The following is a 20,819-nucleotide window of genomic DNA, read 5'->3' as shown; positions in this document are numbered from 1 at the left end:
CGTGTATTGGTGCTAAAGTCCTATTTTTTGTGACAAAGTAGATTGTCACTGTTGTGTGTGTACTACTATGATAGGTTATTTGTCACACCCCAAAAATGAGTAGTGACCGGCTGGGTACCACAAGGCCATGTGTAACACGTAGCCTAGAATAAAATAAGTTGTCGAACAATAATAATTTTTTTTATTAAATAAATCCAAAGCCAAATAAATCTCAATCATAAACATGGGGCCAAACCCCCCATGAACCAGCCAATAAAAATTTACCACCAACAATATAGTAATCCCATTTTACTCAAAAGATATACAAAGTGTGGAAGCGATGATTAAAATCTTTATAGTAAATGCATATGGAGGTCAATAAAAAGAAATCCCCGAGATATCGCCAGAGTCCTTATCTAACTCCTCAACTTGCCTGGAAAATAAGTTGGATAAAAATCCGTTAGCTGTCGAGCTCAGTAAATAGCAAGTATGTCTATTAAATAAAGTTGAAAGCGGGGATGAAAATAATTTACCATTAAACATAAATTGGCATACGAGGTGTCCAACAGAATAATAAATTAATCAATGAAGCATTTAACCAATAAATATTCTTGGTGGTGATCACAACACTAACTCCATCAACAATGGGGAACCACAATCAAATAGTACCATGGCCAAAATAAATCTCATCAAATTTGGATCCAATATCGAACTTAGAGTCACCAGGGTTGGCAACCCGTGGTACTTTTCCCTAAGACGATCCGGCGAAAGAAAGTCGTTGAGTATTAGGGTCACCGGCCTAACACGGTTTTTTCCCCAATGGCTAGGGTCACCAACACGAGAAGAAATAATTTCCCTGGACTTATGTTCCCATTAATATCCACCAAGTTCTCACCAAAAAGAATATTAACAATTAATCTCAGAAAATTCATCACATGCCAATTTATAGAACAACTTATAAACAGTTTTGAGTCTCCAAATAACATTCATATAAATTTCTGAAGGAAATACTTAAGGGACACAGGGAACTTTCGAAAATATGTAATATATACTTAACTACTCACCTGGATCCAAATGTAATGCAAATGAACAACGATGCGAAACGAGTCTAACCTGAACAAGAATCATGTAGCACTATTATCACTAATTGTATCAATATAATATAATCTGTAGCAATAAGAAAACTCCCTAAGAAAAATACTCTTCTAACCTAAGACTAATCCAACTCAACCTCAATTAGAAGAACCCATCATTGTAATTCCAAGTCTAAGGGTCCACGTGCACAAACCCATGGCACTACCGCCAAAACTCTTCTGTTCCATGAACCAAAACATCCAAATCCCATAATCCCACATTCAATAATAACGTAACTAAATTCTCATACACTTGTCCCATTCACCTATACTACCCCAATCACCCAAGCCCACATGCACACCGCACAAACCACCTCCAACTCCATGGTCCATTAGCATAAAAAAGAAAACGAACCAAACCCCATTTTTTTCCTTCATTAACTCCACTGATCTTTACACCACCAAAAAAAAACCAAGTTGTTTTCTAGCTGAAAACCCCTAAACTACTGTAACGTGGAAAAGGAAGAGAAGGAAAAGAGAACAAGAAGGACAATAAACAAACCACTTCAGCAATCTTCCACCACGCAAAACCTCGACTGCAGCTCTCTCTCTCTCTCTCTCTCTGAACGTCAGATGCTCTGCCCAAATAAAACCCTATACCGTGAAAATATCTCCTAACTTCGTAAAACTACCCACTCCTCCCTATATTATAGCTAATTAGTTAATTAGATAGAACGTAACATCATTTATATAAAATTACCATCTGCTACCACTATTTTATCCAAAATCAATCTCATACCCCAAATATTACAATCGTGTCAACAATATCCATAGCGCGCACAAAATAATTAGTTGGGACCCAATCATAACACCAATTAATAATGGCAATATAAATAATTAAAATAAACGAAAATACTAGGCCGTAACATTATTGGTGACACACAATTGGTTGTCATGGTAGATACTTTCAGTAACAACCTTTGTCATAGAAAAATCTATCTTCTGTGGCAACATGGTGCTATCATCGTTACTTTCCTTGACATAATCAACTGTGTCACAGAAAATCTCTCTTTCGTGACACCATATTGTTGTCACTGTTACTTTCGGTGACAATTGTGTCATGGAAAATCTGTCTTTAGTGACACCAAATTTTTGTCACTGTTGACAACATTCCGTGACAACTACACAATTTTGCCATCCTTGACTCAGTGTCATGGATACAATGACACTTCTTCTTGTGTCACCAAAAATAATAAATAGGTAACAAAATTTGGACTTTTGAAATGTGTTTTTTTGTTGTAGATCATGCATATATTTCTTTCAAATAAACTGGTTGTACTTCAATTGGCATTTTCCAATTTCCAGGTATCTGTAATCAAATATGACATGGAAGTGCACACTTAAAAATAATAATTGAAAAAACAACCTCTCGGATTAAAAAAAAAAACCTCGGTTATCCATAAGGAACGAACAAATACAAAAAATTTGAAAAAAAACAGAGACAGAGAATTAGCTTTTTCGAAATGTAGGGGGCCAAAGAAGTGAAAACTTAAAAAAAACAGTGTCTTTTTCCAGAAGAGGAAAGCAACCTCAGACCGTATTCCATGCTTTTCTATGAACAAGGTGGATTTCTTTTTCGACATTTTATTGTTGGACAATGGTTTTGGTGTCTTTCAACCTATGGTCTAATAGTGTTTCCCTCGAAAAAAAGCGAAACAAATGCCTTGGCCGTGTGATATGTCAAGACCGTGACGTGATCCAAACATGAATTAGGCTAGAGAGTCTGATTCTGACTTCTGAACAGGCGAGTAGCGTGCGGTACATGAAATCCACCTCTGGTTCTTTTTTGCCTATGTGGAAGAGGACTTTACCATTTTCTCTAAGTGATGTAGAGAGAAGAACAGGCACGGTACTCGAACCTTGTAAACGCCATAGAAATGGAAAACGCTCGGGGTTTTCCATTATTAAAGAGATGAAAGCGGTGCTCAAACGTAGAGAACGTCGTTGAAATGGAAATGCTCAGGATCTCCAGTACCGAAAATAATAAATCTTACAAGCAACTACGAAGTTGCCGAAATTGAAATGTGTAGAAAATAAACACAGTGTGGCCGGAGCCAAAAGAAAGATAATTGAAGCAAGAGATTGAAGTTGTGTGTCGATTGAACCTTTTTATCTTCTCTGTTTCTTGCTCTTATAGACGTTGGCCACGGTGCACAACCTCCGTAGTGCTTGAAATCATGCAACATATTTGTAACCAACTAGTGGAGTTACACGTACAACGCACGTGGTAATTTTTTGTTATTTTTCTTTGAAATCATTTTCTATTTACACATTTCATATCTTTTGTCCCTCCAGCGTTCACTTTGTAGCTCTAGAAGAAATAGTATTGAAATTGACGAGGAATCCGGTGAGGATCCATGATATTTAACGTGTATTTAAAACTTTCGAACATTCTGCATTCCAGCCCCTATTTGAGTGTTCCATCCTGTGTTTCATCCTCCCAATGCTATATAAGTTCCATACAAGTTCCGTCCATTAGAAAATGCACTTGCTTTCCCTGTTGATTAGATCATATGAATCTGAGCCTAAGAGTTGATGAGTCATAGAAAATTGCTTGTCATTTAATTTAACGAGAGGTCAAAATGGATATACTAAGCAAACTGTGAGCAATTGGTAAAAGAAACCTTTCCCTCCCTCATCTTTTAGGTAGTCATTATATTGTATGCTTCGCCTAAAAGCAACCAGTTTAGGTATTACACAATTCTTATCTCCGCAATTTAGAGGACCAATTTCAGCCATTCCTGCAATTTAGTAGTTCGAAAGCCAGCTTTATATTAGGAAAAGAGCAATAGTTTGAACCAATTTCAGCAATTCAAATACAGTTTCAACAAATTGGGAACCGGTGTCAGCATTTAGAATAATAGTTTCTGCATTTCAAATGCCAAATTCAGTAGTTGTTACAATTTAGAAGCTTATTTCCTTAGTTCAAAAAACCTATATTAGCATACAACAGTTGGGAAGCAGTTCCAGCATTTTCAAACGGACACAAGGATCCAAGTGGCACATAAACACTGCCATCCTGTTGGACCCCTCAATTACTTGAAAGCATAAAAAAGAATACAAAGACCCTTCTAACGGCCAAAAAGAGTAGGGGTGATAACACCAAATGTTATTAGTTTGTCAAGCGGCTGCATGATTCTTACTTTTGAATGAGTCCAAGAATTATAATGCTCCATCTGATTCAAACCGATGATACCTTCATTGTTCTTGTGTACTTGGACTTCGAACTTCTCCTCTTCATCTACCCCTTGACTTTGAGAAGCATATCAATCTTTGCGAATTTCTCAATTACCTATATTTATAACAAACTCAAATATCATATATTATGTGGAGTATTCATCATTTCCAAGAAACATATTCAAGCTCATATCATTTTAAATGATACTCATTTTTTAAAAGAAAGCCACTCTACATGCTGGCATTATGGCATCATAGGGAAACACTAGTCTTTACGCACGTGGGCTCTGTAAAATTAACAATCAAAGTATTAAAGAAATTTCTTATAAATTTCAGTCTCCAGACCAAAAAAATCACATCATGCACAAGGAGTCCGTGTTGACCTAATGAGCTTGCCTACGTTAGACCATCTATCTATAATCAGCTCTTAACAGTCATTGTAAGCTGAATATCTAACAACGTTTCATGCCCATGTAATTGCTTGACGATGACAAATTGATATGTTTTGAATTTTCCAGCTTTGTGTTAGGCATGTTTTGCGTACTTCAGTTTGGTGGGGGGGTTGAACTAATTAATAGACACGCGAATGCATACCAAGGCAAGTATGGACATGGGTCCCGAAAATGTTGTCCCAATCATAGAAGTCACAAATATTACATCATAAGAATATATAAGTAAAGATTGTAAGGGGTAGGACTGGACGATTACCGTTCCACGGGGTGATTTTGAGCTGCTCCTTTTTTATGTCTTTGATGTATCCTACAAAGCCCTTCAAGCATTAATGACCTCTTGTTGAAACCATTACAATCATAGTCTATGTATCATACAAAGGTGAAATTTCCTGAACTTAAAGATATGGAGATGAATTAAGAGTTCTTTTCACAACTACAGCCTACAGTCGTTGTAGCAAAAACATACATGGGCTTTACTTACCAAAAAAAAAAAAAACTACAGCCTACATTTGACAGTCTATTTTAAACTTTGAAATCAGTCATCTACTGAGTTTCTTCAAAGTGGAGGAAGTGTTACCTCGTTCTTGATAGAGGTTCGACGCTTGGACTCGGCCTCATCACTCAACAAACCATTAGTTTCAATTCATTTTCAAAATCTGGACACAGGGTCTTGCTCTCTCCATCAGTTGATCACTTCATCTGGATGATATTTGGTGGAATCACCTGAAGAGGAGTGATTTCCTGGTCTATCCATTGAAAAATGAATCAAAACTTCGCAAGTGTGATGCAACTAACTTCAAAAACTCTAAACGAAATCTTCTCTAACTCCTTTTCGCATTACAAGTAATGATAAAAACTGATTCATTAGGTTACATCAAGCTAGATAGACCTATGCTCATTTACGGCTATCCTACATGTTGCTTCAACTGCACTAAAGATGACAAGAGCATCTTTACCATTGACACAAAAAGTACGAACTCCATATGCCTGTCCTCTAACAGCAATACCATAGCAATGAATAAAAACCCAGAACAACAATGTATCCTGGGAAAAGGGAACGTCAAGAGGGAAAGCAAAGAGGTAAAACACTTTCACATTAATCTGAGATAGGGGTGTTGATGGCCCACCGTTGTTCTGGCTACTGAAAATAACTCGGGCCTCAATAACCGCCACAAAAATAAAAGCCATTTGAAAATCTCCCTAACAGGATCTTCTATTAAAATTAGGTGATAATATGAGATTGACGATATTAAAAATTAGGTGATAATATGACGAATTCACCTAGATTGGATTTTGTTATTAATATGACATATAACAGCCATGAAATCACTTCATCTAATGGCCAAAAAACTGTTCATTTGAATGAAACAATTGCAAATCGAGATTTTCTTAACTTTTTGTAGTCTAGAAAAGCATGAATAGGAATTTAAAGCCATGAGGCCCGTGACTATACTTGAATTCTGCAATATCATGCACTCATGGAGGTAGACACATGGCATCAGCCATTACCTTCTATTCCTCAACCTTACTGACTAAAGAGGATAGATGTTGATTCATACACACACAACCATTAAACTTGAGGGTCAAAACGAAGATAATTGCAAATCGAACGAAGTCTCTTTAGACCAAGTCATATCAAGAGAAGGCTAGCTAGTATGCTAAGCTTAACAAATGGAAACAAGATTTTTCTAAGAAATACGGGATATCTAAATGGAAATTCCGAGACTCCTATTGATCTAATGATAAAATGATTATAAATCAAACAAAACGGGAAACAGATTATCTTACATAATTACATACTTATCTCACTGGTGCTAGCTTCCCCGAAAAAGGTGACTGTGCATGCATCTCATCCATCCATCTTCATAGCATATGCAGTTCCAACAGCATGGGGAAGTTGTGTATAGTTGTGTATTGCAATACAGTAACCAGCTATTTTGACTGGGGTTCTCTATTACATCTAAACGAAGTTCAATATTACCCTTTGTGCCGATTTCCAAAATATACAACATTATATACCTTATGCAACCTGATGAAACATTGACATAATTGGGTTTAGTGGACCCATAACGGTCATCTGCCTGCCTTTTCCATAATCAACTTTGTTTCCAAACCATTGATCTGCAAATTCCTGAAGACTAAATTCCTGCCATAATAAAACACATAACTCTATGTATAAAAAACACTTACTTAGAAAGTCATTTTCACCCTTAACACGCTAAAGATTCTGCTGCTGACCGAGGATTATTCCAATTAATAAGCATAGTCTCCATAACCAGGTGATGTTCCAGGGCCAAAATGGACAAAATCGTAAGAACCAAACTATACGTAGGGGCTGCTCCATGCGGAACTCCAATATAAAATATACGTAAGATCACAAGAAAACGGGCCCGACAATACTTAGTTAAATCCAACTTCGAGTCCAAGAGTTTTGCAGCAGTTGACAATCAGAATATATGGAAGTCCATTGAGGTTGCATAAGAACAACGTATAGCCTAGGCAATGTTATGCAGATGTACACTCGGATGTAGTGATAGATGGTGCCAATATGATTTCTTAATTGCACCTTGGCCTATTCTACGATGTTTGCCATTCATATCCACTTAACTTAAGCCTATAAGGTGTAGGTTAAAGCAATATATATTAAAGACCAAACTTATTCTTTTCTATTCAAGGGCTCTAACATGTCTTATCAATCTCCAACATAGGTGAACCCATTGTGGTTTGGACGTTACAAGTAGGGTTAAGGCAACTGCACATAACAAAGTTATACATCATTCTAGAAAATAGAGGAGAAGATTTGAATACCAACATGCTTTGTCCAGCATTGAATACTCACTTTTCAAATATAAAACTCCGCAGATCAAAAAATATATATAAAACTCCACTCCTAAGACAGGACTGGTGCAGGAAAAAGATGCTAGATTCAGTCAATTAGAAGGTAAACCTAACATAAACAAATGGGTACCGGTTATGAGTTTAAGGGAATGGAGTCGGGCTTGCTCCACATGAAGCCAAAACGTACCCAAAAAAACTCGTAACTTAAACTGGCTAATTTGTGGTCACTTCGCACCAAGGGAAACGAAAGCCCTAAAATTCAGCACCCAGAAATATTGAGTAATTTCATCGAACAATTGGTGTGCAAAACATCAACAATTGAAATTCTTTTAAGGGATAAGTCTGATGTAGGTGTTGACACTTGGCATCCATTAAAGAGCAGACATATACGATGCCTAAGTCTCTACTAATGTAAGATTGTATTTGATGAAGATTGGGGAAAGAGGATGGAAAAGTTTGAACTTACTTTGCAAATATTGTTGACAGCGAAATCTTTGGCAGTCCCGGGAGGTTCGTTGTATCAATGAGAACTGGATGACGGGCTAGACATGAAGATGGCTGAACACAAATACCGGGTTCTGGTCCCATTGATGAATGTCGCCAGGGCAGGGTCTTCGTAAAAGTCGACAATGCATTTGAAGGTCGGAGAAGAAGATGGCGGAGGGTCTGAGAGCGAGACGGTGGGGTGCTTGAGAAATGGAGGGTATTTGGGCTGCGTCGTTTGGTTGTGCTGTTGGCCCGCTCTTTGTAATAGGTGCGAACTCCCAACCTTCCGAACCGTCATCTAACCCCTGTTCTTGCTTCAAAAACCGTCAAAGGGTACCAGTGGTCAGTGTGCAAAATTAACACTTCATTAAGGGTATTGTCGGAATCAAAAAGTAGACAAACACTATTTTATAAGGAAGTAAGATAAGATTATTGCCGAGCGTTTTCACATTATGGAAAGCAATTTACTCATTTCACTGCAACCTTGGCAGGCAAATATTCATGCTCTGCCCCCTTTTTGTTATCAAGTACCCGCATGGTGGCACATTTTATTGGACGGTCATTTTTTGGTACAAAAAATAGTGCATCAGTTTGTTGGCTTTTTTTTTTTTCCTTGGATATTTTGTTGTAGGATATATACAATTTTGCGTCCTTAACTCTAGAAAAAACCTTGAACATTGGTTTCGGGAAAAAATCATACTGAACCGGTAACCGTGGTTTTTGTTATGATTTAGATAAAATGAAAACCGCCGCCGATTTTGGCTAGTGTTTTGGTTTTAGGTATATGTTTCGGTTGTCTCAATAATCGAACTAAACCGTTGCCATCCCTATCGTCAGTACGTGTATGATACAGTTGGACAAATAATTAATTGGGACTGGGCTTTATTGTATCATTGTGGCAATTTTGTTGTTAAATCGGTGCACACCAAATTCAGTTGCTAGGTTGATGCAAATATCATTTTAATGAAAGCATTTTCTGTCGTTCCTTCAAGTGATCATTTATTTTCTTTATTTTTATCCACTTCCATCAAATATACAGAATCCAAGATACCATACACCCCATACAAGGGGTGTATTGAAGCATTAATTTCCCAGCGCATAGAAATCATCAAACAAAAGTAGAGGAAATGTTGTGGTATATTGTTTGAGTGTATATATCGAGTAGAGGAAAATATCTGGCCTAACTTTTTCTTGAATTTTTTGCACGGTATATTTTTGTTGTGATCTCTTATTTTTTACTAGATTTGGGTAAATCTTTACTTTACATAGTTCGTCTCAATAAGAGAAACTAGAAATGTTTAAAAACATGTGCATTTCTCTCAATTCATGAGGGGCCATAAATATGCATGATATAGAAGTTCTATCTTGTCTAGCTTTTGTGGCCTTTATTTTTCGAGAATATAAATGTGTGATATAGAAGTTAAATTGGACGTCTAAGTCCACCCCAAACAACACAGTATGCATTAATTTCGGGAAAATTTCTTTTATATCTCTTCGACTTTGACCAAAAATTTATTTTGGTCCTTCACCTTTCAATTTTGACATAAAAATACTTCAACTTTCCAATTGTTTTCAATGTCATCCAATCCGTTTTCTTTGAGTCTTGCTATAGGGACCGACGGCCGTGCCGAGCCGTCTCCGGCCGCCGGACGGCCGATCCGAGCCGTCCAAAAATTCTATTAAAAAAAATGAGGGGGCCAACGCGGGAATCAATGGCATCCGACGTGTGTAGGGTGCTTGATCCAAACACTTTATTTTCGTGTATATATGTATATATCCCTAAAGGATGCCATTGAAAAAAATTGGAAAGTCGAAGTATTTTTATGCCGAAATTGAAAGGTGAAGGACCAAAATGAATTTTTGGTCAAAGTCGAAGGGATATAAAAGAAATTTTCTCATTAATTTCTCTCCTTCCATGTGCATGGAAACAAAATATACTTCTATCTTGTCTAGATGCCATTTCGTGTCCTAGCTAGTTTATCAATTCAAAAGTTATGGGTATGCAGTATTTACCAATCACAATACATGCACATGGAGTACCACATGTGATTGCTTCAAGAGCAAAACTATGACATCTCGTAGATTGTAAGATTAAATTGTAAAATATATTTACCGTTCATTTTGCATGACAATTTTTCACGTGTCTATGCGCCTATAAACATCAAATCAAGGGCAAGCTGTAATCAATGCCATAATCACCCTAATCCATTGTTCATCATTTCTTTTCTCAAACCTATTATTTCTTTTAATTTTAACAAATGATAGGGCATTAACTTGCCTATTTCAAATCCTTCACCACACAATTTGCAATCTGCTTCACCGTTGACCGTGCCTTCAAAATAAGGTCAAATATTCCAAGCGTAGGGCTAGGTCGTTAAGAGTATAATAACTTGATAAGTCTAAGGTCAAACCATAGAGAACGGTTTATTGGAGTGAAAAGCTTTATCGATCAGTCTAAATGATGTTTTTTAGCTGTAGGTAGCCAACCCTTGATTTTTGGTGATTTTTAGATTAAACTAAAACTACGAATTGCAAATATTTTTAATAAAAGGTTCAGGCCAAGGTTTACATCACATATAACCTAAATAATCCAATATTCTCACAATATACACAATCGAGTCCCATAGGTATTTTGTGTGCCCGACCGAAAGATTATACTAGGTGCGATTGAATTCTTCTATTGAGTTAATTGGTTGAACCCTCAAAAGAACAGCGACCCAGTATTATGCGTGCCATAATGAACTGTTGACGCATAAGCAAAGACTTAACACTTTTGAGTTTTGAATCGACTAAAAAAGAACTTCAACCTCACATATACATATAGCGGCGTTTGATATGATCCATATTCGATTGGAAGTTTGTTAAACCCTCAAGGTGACATCGATCTAAGCATTATGTGTGCCAAGGTTCTTTGTCTACACATAATAAAAAACATAACAATCCCAAGTTTTTATAATCCTTTAGCTACGAACTCGAATCATAGACAAACACGCTTTGATACTCGAGTGTGAGAAATATTGAATTACCTAGGCCATAGAGTGATATTCACCCTAGGGCCGGACCTATAATGACTACCCCTCCATTAAAGAAGAACTCGCTAAGGAAAGGCTAAAAACAACTACAAACATAATTAATTATTTACGTGAATATGAAAGATCAATACTAGTGCATATCAAAAAGATGTATAAAGTGGAGTAGACCAAAGCTTTAGGGGATTTTCAAAACGGTATCCGATTGAGGCCCGAGTACAGTTCAAATTCTTGATTTGAATTCGACTTCATGATGACGGCATCGGTATCATTTTCTTCCTTTTTGCAAGTTCGCATTTTGGTCAAGCCAAATTGTGTGTCAAAAGGGCTCACTTTAGACTAAATTACCTGAAACCAGGAAAGAAATACCTTACGCGCAATATCATCTAAAAGCATTGATATTAAACATAATAATATGATAAACGTGAGAGATTAAGCACAAGAATATACAATATTGTGTACTTATCACAATCAAACACCATAAAAATCTCGTAAGTTAGACCAAAAAAATTCGATAACTTTTGCGCCAATCTTTTTTGACTTGTGCCTTTTTTGAACCACAGAATTTGTTAGTTGGACCGTAAACATTTATGAATTGGACTACAAAATTCAGAAATTGGAGTACAAAATTGATATGGAGGGCCACCAAAGTTCAGACAAGTATACTTTGTTTTAACCGTAAAAGTCTCATAACACGAGTCTTAAAAATCCATATGTCAAACAACAAATATTCATATCATGTCGGAACATTTCAAAAATATCTAATGAATTACATGTTATCATTGGTGAAAAGGTTTAAATCAAAAGGTGTGTCTATTCGATTTAAGAACCAAGTTAATTGATGCTCATGATTCATGAACCAAGAATCAATGAGATCTATTTGATTAAGCCCAAAAAGATGGAATCTGTTCGTGTATTGCAAAAAGAAAGGCTAAAGTATGAAATGGAATTCGGTATATTGTATTCTACTGAAATCGCACAAACGAAATCTTCCTTGATGGCGACGATGGCGATTGCATTTATTACGGGGCAGTTCTTCTTAGGTTCAACCTTGGGTAGGTCGAGTTCAAGGTTGAAATAGAGGAATGGAATGAGAGAGAACAGAGAGGGAAGAGAGAGAAAATGATGGGAGAAGACTAGTGGACTCTGTTTAGCATTAACGGCAGAAATCTGGGCATCCAAACGGGGCCCTTATTAGCTGAAACACTTGGCACAACACAACGCCAAAACGACATCCTTTTGGCACGCAGCACGCGCTGTGCAGCATGGTTCCGCAATTCAACAAAACCCTAGGCCAATCTCTCTAATCCCAAAGTCAGAATTACCCGGTGTAATTTATCCACTCTCCGTCAACCAAATCACTCAACCAAGCAAGCTATTCGTTGTGCTTTTATATTGCCCGTAAAAGTCACAAAATCACGTTTCGATGTCGTACCATGCGAGCTTGAGGCAACAAGGTGGGATAACCCCAATGGGTTAATTATTGCATAGTCAGTCAATTCTTAAATTCTCTGTTTTCAAATTTCTAAATCTGTCTTCTTGTTCTGGTATAACGAGGAGTGGCGATCGCCATTGTGGTTGTCACCAGTTAGTTTATGATGATCGCCATTCTTTTTCTCTCGATTGCCAGTGATTGTGGCCTACAAGAAATTTAGTTTTTGGAAACGAATGAAAATGGTCACAGATTACATGTTTTTTTTTCACAAATAGTATGAGTGACAAAAATCTATTTTTCATCACCTATAGTGTATTTTGATAACGAAATATTTCTTTATCAAAAATCAATAATTGGTGACATTTTTTTTTCTCGCCTATTGTGCTTTTTGAGGAAGAAATTCTTTGTCACCAAGTATTCCTTTTGGTGACGAAAAATTTCATTGCCAAAGGTGACCCATCAGTGATGAAATTTTTCGTTGCCAGTATAAGAAATTGATGATGAATTTTTTGGTCACAAAAGATGTTTTCATATGGGAAAAAAATTCCACTTTCTCGCTCGTCCTATGTTTCAAACCTAAGTCAGTGCAAGCTTCAACCAACTGCACTACACACATTTTTCAGTATATATTTAAAATATCTACTCCCTCCGTCCCTTTTTAAATGTCCTGCTTCGTAACTCTAACTTATTAAAAAGACATCATCATTACACCTTTCACATCAACTTTTTCTTCCACTTTCCTTACTTACCCATCATCATTGCACTTTTACTCACTAACTTTTTAAAATAAAATCTACTATTAGGGACAAAATAGACAATACACCAACTTTTACCCCCCTAACTTTACAAAATGGACACTTATTAAGGGACAGCCCAAAATGGAATACTGGACACAAAAAAGGGGACGGAGGGAGTAATATATAACATATACGTTAACATTTAGATATATTTCAAACGTCATCTTGAACCTTTAATATTACATATACGTCATTATGGTAGAACGTAGACAATATATCCATATAGATAGATTTTTTTTTTTTTTCCGGACGAGAATTTGTCTTCCCAGGAGCTCCCATGAAATCGAAATGCTAGCTCCATTTTCCGATTTTTGAACTCTAAGTTGAGTAATTTCAAGTTTTTTAAGTCAAGTCAACTTTGAAAAACCAATTTCAAGGTAATATTTTTTATTGTTTTTATTGTTATTCAGAAGTACACTGACTCACTTTTCCACTTTATATAAAGGAATCGATGACTTCAATCTAATAATTCCGTAACCAAAGGCATTCATCACTATTCCACTCTCAATCCAAAAACCAAATGGAGAGGTTGATATGGCTCTTCCATTTTCTCTTGCCTTTCTTCCAGTATCAATCTGCTTCTTCATCCCCTCTCTCTTCATCTCCTTCGTTGAATCATTCGTGTTCTCCCAATGAGAAATCTTCACTGCTACAATTTAAGCAAATGTTTGCCATAGACAGTTCTGCTTCTTCCTGGCAGTGTGAGGAACTTGGTTCTCCTTCATACCCGAAGACACTTTCTTGGAACGAGACTACTGATACCGATTGTTGCTCATGGGATGAGGTCATGTGCGATGTGTCCACTGGTCACGTGACCGGGCTCGACCTCAGTTGTAGCAAACTCTATGGCACCATCCATCCGAATACCACTCTTTTCCAACTCTCACACCTCCAGCAACTCAATCTCGCCTTCAATCACTTCAACTTCTCCCCCTTTCCACCCTCTTTTAGCCGCTTCACGAGCTTATCCCATCTCAACCTATCCTCTTCCTTTCTCTCAGGCTCAATCCCATCGGAAGTCACCCACCTATCCAAACTCGTTTCACTCGATCTCACTTCTTCCTATGCTGGTATGCTAATACTTTGTAGAGACCCGAAATTTCGTTTAATAAAGTTAAATTGTTTCGAAACGATAATTGCGAATATTATTTGGATAATTGTTTGAGGGGTTCAATGTGTAAGAGTTTTAGAGATTTGGGTGAACGAATAATATGCATTTTTGTGAGTATATAAGGGAGGAGTGTGAGAAACACCCCTCACTCCCGTCCATCTCTCTATCTCTCGACTCCCTCACTCTCTTTTGCTCCCACTCCAAATTTCTCATACTCAACTCAAAACCCAACCAAAGCAGCCTTCAATCTTCCATTCCTTCACACATTGTAGCCCGTATTGCATTGGTTTGAGCTCGGTAGAGGCGTATTTCATCCGGTTTCAAGATTTGAGGCTAGGGCTTGGAAATTCTTTGAATTCGTTCTTCGATCTTTGAGGTAGGGAGTTCTAACTTTCAATATATGCTTATGATTTGTTTCTATTGCTTGAGTTGTGCAATTGATCGTAGTTATTGTTGTTGTTGTTGAGAAATCCATAAAAATTTGCAGAAAATCTGCTCGAACAGCCTTTGTTATCGATACCATAGCCTTTGTTATCGATACTTTTGTGTTCCAAAACTCAGAAAATCAATCGTTATCGATACCTTTAGCCATTGTTATCGATACCCTTGCGTTTGGAATGCTTCTGGACCAAATTTTATCGATACCATTTTCCATGGTATCGATACCTTTGGCTTATCTCCAACTTTTACTGTTTTGCTTCAAACTTCACCGTTTTGATTTTTAATCACTTCCAACCCATTCAAACACCTCCCAAACGATCCCTAACTTGATCATTTGTATTCATAGACCTCATTGAACGTTCCCATGACTCAAATGTTCGTTTGGACATGATTTTACGAAAATTGTTTTATGAATCAAAATTGGGTTGATCGGTATAAACGTGATGGAAAATGGATTTTGAAACCTTGCGGACACGACGAGAACATATCAGGACATCCCGAAAGGGTAAAGAGCCTGGCAGAGGACATCAGGGTCCTTTAATTGGCCTGGTATGAGTTATAAGCTCATAATTGATATTTCAGGACATCCCGGAAGGGTAAAGAGCTTGGCAGAGGACATTGGGGTCCTTTAATTGGCCCAGTGAGAGCTTCGGCTCATGACACATGTACGAGACACGTCTTGACATATGGTATTTTTTTTTTTTTTAAAGTTTGTTCGGTAAGACTCACAATTGGTTTTGAAATGGAGTGTTGGATTCAAATTGCTACTATTGTCCATCCGTTTGATCTTGCTGCCATTGTTCATCTTGTGACTATTCCTACATTTCATATGCATACATCGTTAGATTAGAGCTTTCTACTGGGTTAGTGTAGCTCAAACCCTCCATCATTTTCAGGTACTAACATAGGGCAGTAGCAACATGTTTGGAGTGCTTGGATGTGGACACGGTTTTGAAAGCTAACATTAAAGAGTTACTTAGCCATCTTTGTAAACCTATTTTTGGAAGATGTATTTGTAACTCCATTTGATACTTTTGTATATTTGGGGGCCGTTGAGTCGATGATGTACTTTCTATAAGCATTTGGACAAAGAAATGTAATTTATGGGAATGAAAACGTCAATCCCTTTTTGGGGCATGGTACGGTTAACTGTGAGATTTTATTGTGGAAAACCCCTTTATATTTATGTTGAAAATCGAGGATGTGACATACTTGAACCGCACAATTTCAAAACCCTGCTCATCAACCTGACCCAACTAGCAAACTTGAAGCTTGCCCTAGTAAACATGTCTTCGGGTCTACCCGATTCCTTGCTGAATTTATCTTCTTTCGCAACTCTCGACCTTAGTGACACAAGACTCAATGGAAAACTACCCAATTCAATTGGCTATCTTGGGTTTTTAAATTTCCAGGATCTCTCTTACAATGAACTCTCTGGGCCTCTTCCCGAGACGCTTGGAAACCTCATGAGGATTACTCAACTACGTTTATCGGGAAACAATTTGAACGGTCAGGTCCCATCTACTCTTTCAAATCTTGAGCAACTCACCTATTTTGAAGTTAGTGCTAACAATCTCGACGGTACAATTCCCGAGTTCTTTTCTAAGCTTAAGTTGGAGTATTTAAGACTTGATGCTAATAATTTCAACGGTCCATTTCTACGTTGGGTGGCCAACCTAACACGACTTGTTCATTTAGACGTTTCGTCTAATCCACTTACAGGGCCTATTCCTAATTACAACATAAGTGGATTTCGACACCTACAAATTTTCATCTTATCCAATAGCTCCCTCAATGGAACACTACCGTCGTGGTTGTTTGCTATTCCCTCATTGCAATACTTAGACCTTGGATATAACCAGATGACTACTGGACCAGTTGCTGATTTCCGAGATGATTCACAGTTGGAGTCCATTGAATTGAGCAACAATAAACTGCATGGTCCCATTCCGCAGTCAATCTCAGATCTTGTGAACTTGCGTTACCTCTCCCTTTCATCGAATAATCTGAGTGGTATCCTGGAGCTACAAAAATTCTCAAACCTTGAAGTGCTTTTTCTTTCGAAAAATAATATCTCAGCTGTGAGCATTGGTAGTAATGCCAACGCTACCTTGCCCAATCTTTATTCGGTGTATTTGTCCTCTTGCAATATAACCGAGTTCCCAGATTTCTTACAAACCTCAGCAGATCGAGAATCTTGAAACACTAGATCTATCCAACAACAAAAATCTGTGGAGAGATTCCGAAGTGGAGAGGGGGGGCTTCCTTGAAATTTTTGGATCTTTCCTATAACTAACCGGAGAAATCCCTTCACCAATTTGCAATTTGAGTTTCCTACAGATTCTTGTTCTGTCGAATAACAACTTCGGTGGTGTTATTTCAAACTGTTTGGGAAATGTCAGCAATGATCTCGAGGTGTTAGATCTACGGACGAATGGCTTCCATGGGGCTATCCCAACAACATTTGCAAATGGAAGTAAGTTGAGGAGTCTCAATCTGAAGGGGAATCATTTGGAAGGACCAGTGCCGCGATCTTTGGCCAATTGTAAAAGCATGGAAGTTCTAAATCTTGGGAACAACGATCTATTTGGTGCATTCCCTCACTGGTTGGAGTCTCTTCCAAAGTTGCAAGTTTTTGTCTTGAAATCAAACAGATTTCATGGTCTTATAGGCACTTCTGGAACTGAAGCTCCTTTCCCTAAGCTTCAAATTTTCGACATTTCTCAAAATAACTTCACTGGGCTTCTACCGGAACGATGTTTCCTGAATTTCAAAGCCATGATGAATGTGGATAAATCGGAAATGTCGTTGGGATACATGGCAGATAAAAATGGAGTCCGTTATCGATATTCTGTAGAGCTGGTCCTAAAGGGAGTATCAACTGAACTTACATATATCCTCACCGTCTTCACAACAATCGACTTCTTGTACAACAATTTCAATGGTGAGATTCCAAATGACATTGGAAAGCTACAAGGACTTCGGCTGCTGAATCTATCTCATAATAGTCTTTCCGGTCATCTTCCATCACTGCTAGGAAATATTACAATGCTGGAATCGTTAGACCTCTCATCAAACCAGCTCACCGGGGAGATTCCAAGGAACTCACAAGTCTAACATTTCATGAGGTGTTAAACCTTTCGGAAAACCATCTAGTTGGTCCCATACCTCATGGAAAACAGTTTAATACATTTGAGAATAACTCTTATGTTGGGAATTCGGGATTGTGTGGATTACCATTGTCAAAGAAATGTGAAGATATTGAGGCACGACCACAGCCACCACAACCGATATCCCAAGATGATGAAGATGATTTTGCTAGTGGATTTACTTGGAGGATAGTTATGATGGGGTATGGATGCGGATTTGTAATAGCAGCGACTATGGGATTTGTCATGTTCTTGATTGGAAGACCGCAATGGTATACGAGAATAGTTAGAGGAGAACAACGCAGGAAGGTGGTACGAGTAAACCAGATTGGTTGGAGAAGAAGTCATCGAAGTTAGATGCAATTTTCCGGGTAAGTGGTTTGATATTTTGATGATTGTTTTACTCGAGTACAACGTAGAAATTCTTGTTCAAATGAATGTTCATCCATAATCTCATCGCTGAGTTACTTTCCAGAAAAAAAATCTCATTGCTGAGTTATTCTTATTTCAACATTTTAGTTGGGTTCATGATTCAAATAATTTACGGCATAACAGGTTCACAGCAAACGAATGAGTTTTTGTTTTTATGCAATCAGAATTATGACTATCATACCTAAAATCCGAACAATGAGTAATGCTAAAAGTGAATACTTCACTTACTACAATTCAAACCAACACCACAATTCTTTATTGGTTGAAACCAAACATATCTTCATTGTTCAAAAATATATGGTATACTCTCTGTGTGAAAGGTAGATGGACTATTCGATGAAGGGGTTTCGGGGAGATCAGCAAGTTCTCTATGACTCGAGGTAACCGAAGGTGGAGGAGGAGAGAACCCAAGGCAATCCTAGCGAGAGAGAGAGAGGGGGGGGGGGGGGGGGGGGGGGGGGGGGCGCAATAGTATAACTGTATAAGTGTGGGATAGGTATCAATGGTAAGAGGTTTGGTTGTCTTATTTATAGAGGGAGATTTTTCTCTGAGGGTGGTACGACTGAGGGACGCGTAGAAGCCTTTAAATGGCTACCCATCCAGAGGTCAGTGATATGTGGGGTTTTGTATCATGCAACCTCAGGAGTCGCATGAATGTCAGGTGGTAGGAGATGTCTGGTCCTATAGTCTTGGGATTCAGGGGGTTGGTATGATATGGATTCTGATAAAGCTGAGCTCTTGGTCAGCGTATCTCTCTCCTTCTAAGACCGGTCTGAAGATTAGCTAGCTCAAGCCTTCAGACGATCCCTTGGATTCAAACCTCCATGCCACATTCCACCTTCGGTTCCCAAGTCACCTGATCCCTGCCTCAACTCCATTGTAAGCTTCCGCCCTCAGGAGTGGTCGTCCTTTAGAGAAGTCCTTGAGGCTGTCCTTTGGCTATGACGACCTTCACACATGAGGTCTCCTTTATCCCTCAACCCTCAGATTGGGTCATGTATCCACACTCTCTTCCCTAGTAGCTTGTGAGACCATCTTTTTCTTTTTCTTGCTAGATGATTGGATGACTTGATGCTTAAAATGTTGGAACTTGGAAGTTCTTCTAATTAAGGGTATGGATTTGTTTAGCATATGTTTTTGTAGCATTGAGATATGTGACCAAACTTTCCAGACCAAATCAAGTTTAATAAACAATCGACAAAGAGAGTTGAAAGTGATTCTCTGATGGTGTTTAATGTTTTCTTTTTCTGGAATTTTGCAGGAGGAAATAATAACTGCAGTGGCTAGAACGAGTACTACAATAATATCTTCCCATGTAGAATAAATGTTTCATAGTCTTCAAATAACATCTCGGAACAGTAAGGCCTATCTGTCACTTATCTTTTCGTAGCTACAGATGAAGAGAGATTTGTCCATTTAATTCATCGTCAGCTAATGTTTTTGACAAATATTACGATGCAAAATATCAGTTCGTTGAGCCCCATACTCTTGTCCCAAATAGCATTTGAATTGTTGTCTTAATGCAAACAGGTTTGCTTGTGGTTTCAAAAAGAAAAATAAAGACCAAAAACAGGTATTCCTTATATTCAGTATTGCACCACGGAAAATATAACAGAGCGGCTGATTTCGCTCTTACCAGGACAAAATTGCTTAAGAAATTCAGTAAGATACCGAAAAAATAACTTTAGGATCACTTGATGAACTCTTCAAAGGTTAGGAAAAGAAAATGCACTAGTCGTGCTTTTCATTTAGGCAGAATTTTTTTCCTTTTAGTGCTAGAAACCACCACCATCTTCTCAACCGATTACTGTTCTAGCACCACTTGACAAACATAATACTCCAATAAGCCTGAAGCTAAACCGATGTTTAACTCAAACAAAAACATTTCATGGAATTTAACCATTAATCGGAATAGTACATTTTTTGGTAAGCCTTGTTTACTGCAATAGTACAACTCTTTAAAAGTCTATCAGAACTCGTTAACTCAACCCGAAACTAAAACAACTTTATTACCAGTTCAAGTTACAAACTACTATGAGTTAGATCACTTATACCATTGTCCTATATGCCCTGTTTACCTAAACATCGAATTATAGACCTCTCTCACAATGAGTTCACTAGGCTTTTGCCCGCCTCCAAGATATTCTCAGAATTTCAAGGCCGTAAGGAATGGGCATGGAAGTGAAATGGACTTGAAATACTCTAAACCTTCTTCATAACAATCTACTTCTCAGAAATCAGCCACTACAAATGAATTACAAGAAGTACAACTCTGTAATTAATGCCTAACTAAACTTGAAGTCAAGCATACCCAAAAAGAAACTGAACGGAATGAAGGTTAAATGAAGTACGAAAGCCTA

General features: G+C 37.8%; 2 protein-coding genes and 1 long non-coding RNA gene across 9 annotated transcripts; 2 read left to right on the top strand and 1 right to left on the bottom strand.

Moving 5' to 3' along the window:
• Window positions 1-3,963: 3,963 nt before the first annotated feature.
• LOC131301265 (uncharacterized) lies at window positions 3,964-8,436 on the bottom strand. Of its 7 annotated transcripts, none has more exons than XR_009191227.1 (3): window positions 5,319-8,436; window positions 4,998-5,048; window positions 3,964-4,404 (listed from the first exon to the last, which is right to left on the bottom strand). It is a non-coding gene; the product is annotated as an uncharacterized LOC131301265 (long non-coding RNA). The 7 variants fall into 7 exon arrangements; XR_009191235.1 differs by lacking the exon at window positions 4,998-5,048 and having other exon boundaries at window positions 5,319-5,487; window positions 5,631-8,436; XR_009191233.1 differs by lacking the exon at window positions 4,998-5,048 and having other exon boundaries at window positions 5,319-5,735; window positions 5,831-8,436.
• A 5,367-nt stretch (window positions 8,437-13,803) lies between these two features.
• Window positions 13,804-17,140, top strand: LOC131301208 (receptor-like protein 9DC1). Its single transcript, XM_058327383.1, has 2 exons — window positions 13,804-14,396; window positions 16,079-17,140. The coding sequence occupies exons 1-2, from the start codon at window positions 13,847-13,849 to the stop codon at window positions 17,077-17,079; spliced, it is 1,551 nt and encodes a 516-aa protein (XP_058183366.1). The 5' UTR covers window positions 13,804-13,846; the 3' UTR covers window positions 17,080-17,140.
• A 291-nt stretch (window positions 17,141-17,431) lies between these two features.
• Window positions 17,432-19,730, top strand: LOC131327993 (receptor-like protein 9DC3). Its single transcript, XM_058361120.1, has 5 exons — window positions 17,432-17,989; window positions 18,061-18,336; window positions 18,784-18,839; window positions 18,993-19,064; window positions 19,721-19,730. Exons 1-5 carry the CDS (start codon window positions 17,432-17,434, stop codon window positions 19,728-19,730), a joined length of 972 nt encoding a protein of 323 aa, XP_058217103.1.
• The last annotated feature ends 1,089 nt before the right edge of the window (window positions 19,731-20,819 follow it).

Source organism: Rhododendron vialii, chromosome 1a, assembly GCF_030253575.1.
Source record: "Rhododendron vialii isolate Sample 1 chromosome 1a, ASM3025357v1".
In the NCBI taxonomy this organism is placed as follows: domain Eukaryota; kingdom Viridiplantae; phylum Streptophyta; class Magnoliopsida; order Ericales; family Ericaceae; genus Rhododendron; species Rhododendron vialii.
Note: the sequence above shows the minus strand (reverse complement) of the source record. Positions and strands in the feature narration are given on the sequence as shown.

Coding starts and splice junctions, on each gene's coding strand:
- LOC131327993 (XM_058361120.1), top strand. CDS start 17,432: ATGGAAGTTCTAAATCTTGGGAACAACGATCTATTTGGTGCATTCCCT. Junction 17,990..18,060: donor AGATTCCAAGGAACTCACAA/GTCTAACATTTC, acceptor CATGGAAAACAG/TTTAATACATTTGAGAATAA. Junction 18,840..18,992: donor CAAGTTCTCTATGACTCGAG/GTAACCGAAGGT, acceptor TCTTATTTATAG/AGGGAGATTTTTCTCTGAGG.
- LOC131301208 (XM_058327383.1), top strand. CDS start 13,847: ATGGAGAGGTTGATATGGCTCTTCCATTTTCTCTTGCCTTTCTTCCAG. Junction 14,397..16,078: donor TCTCACTTCTTCCTATGCTG/GTATGCTAATAC, acceptor TTGAAAATCGAG/GATGTGACATACTTGAACCG.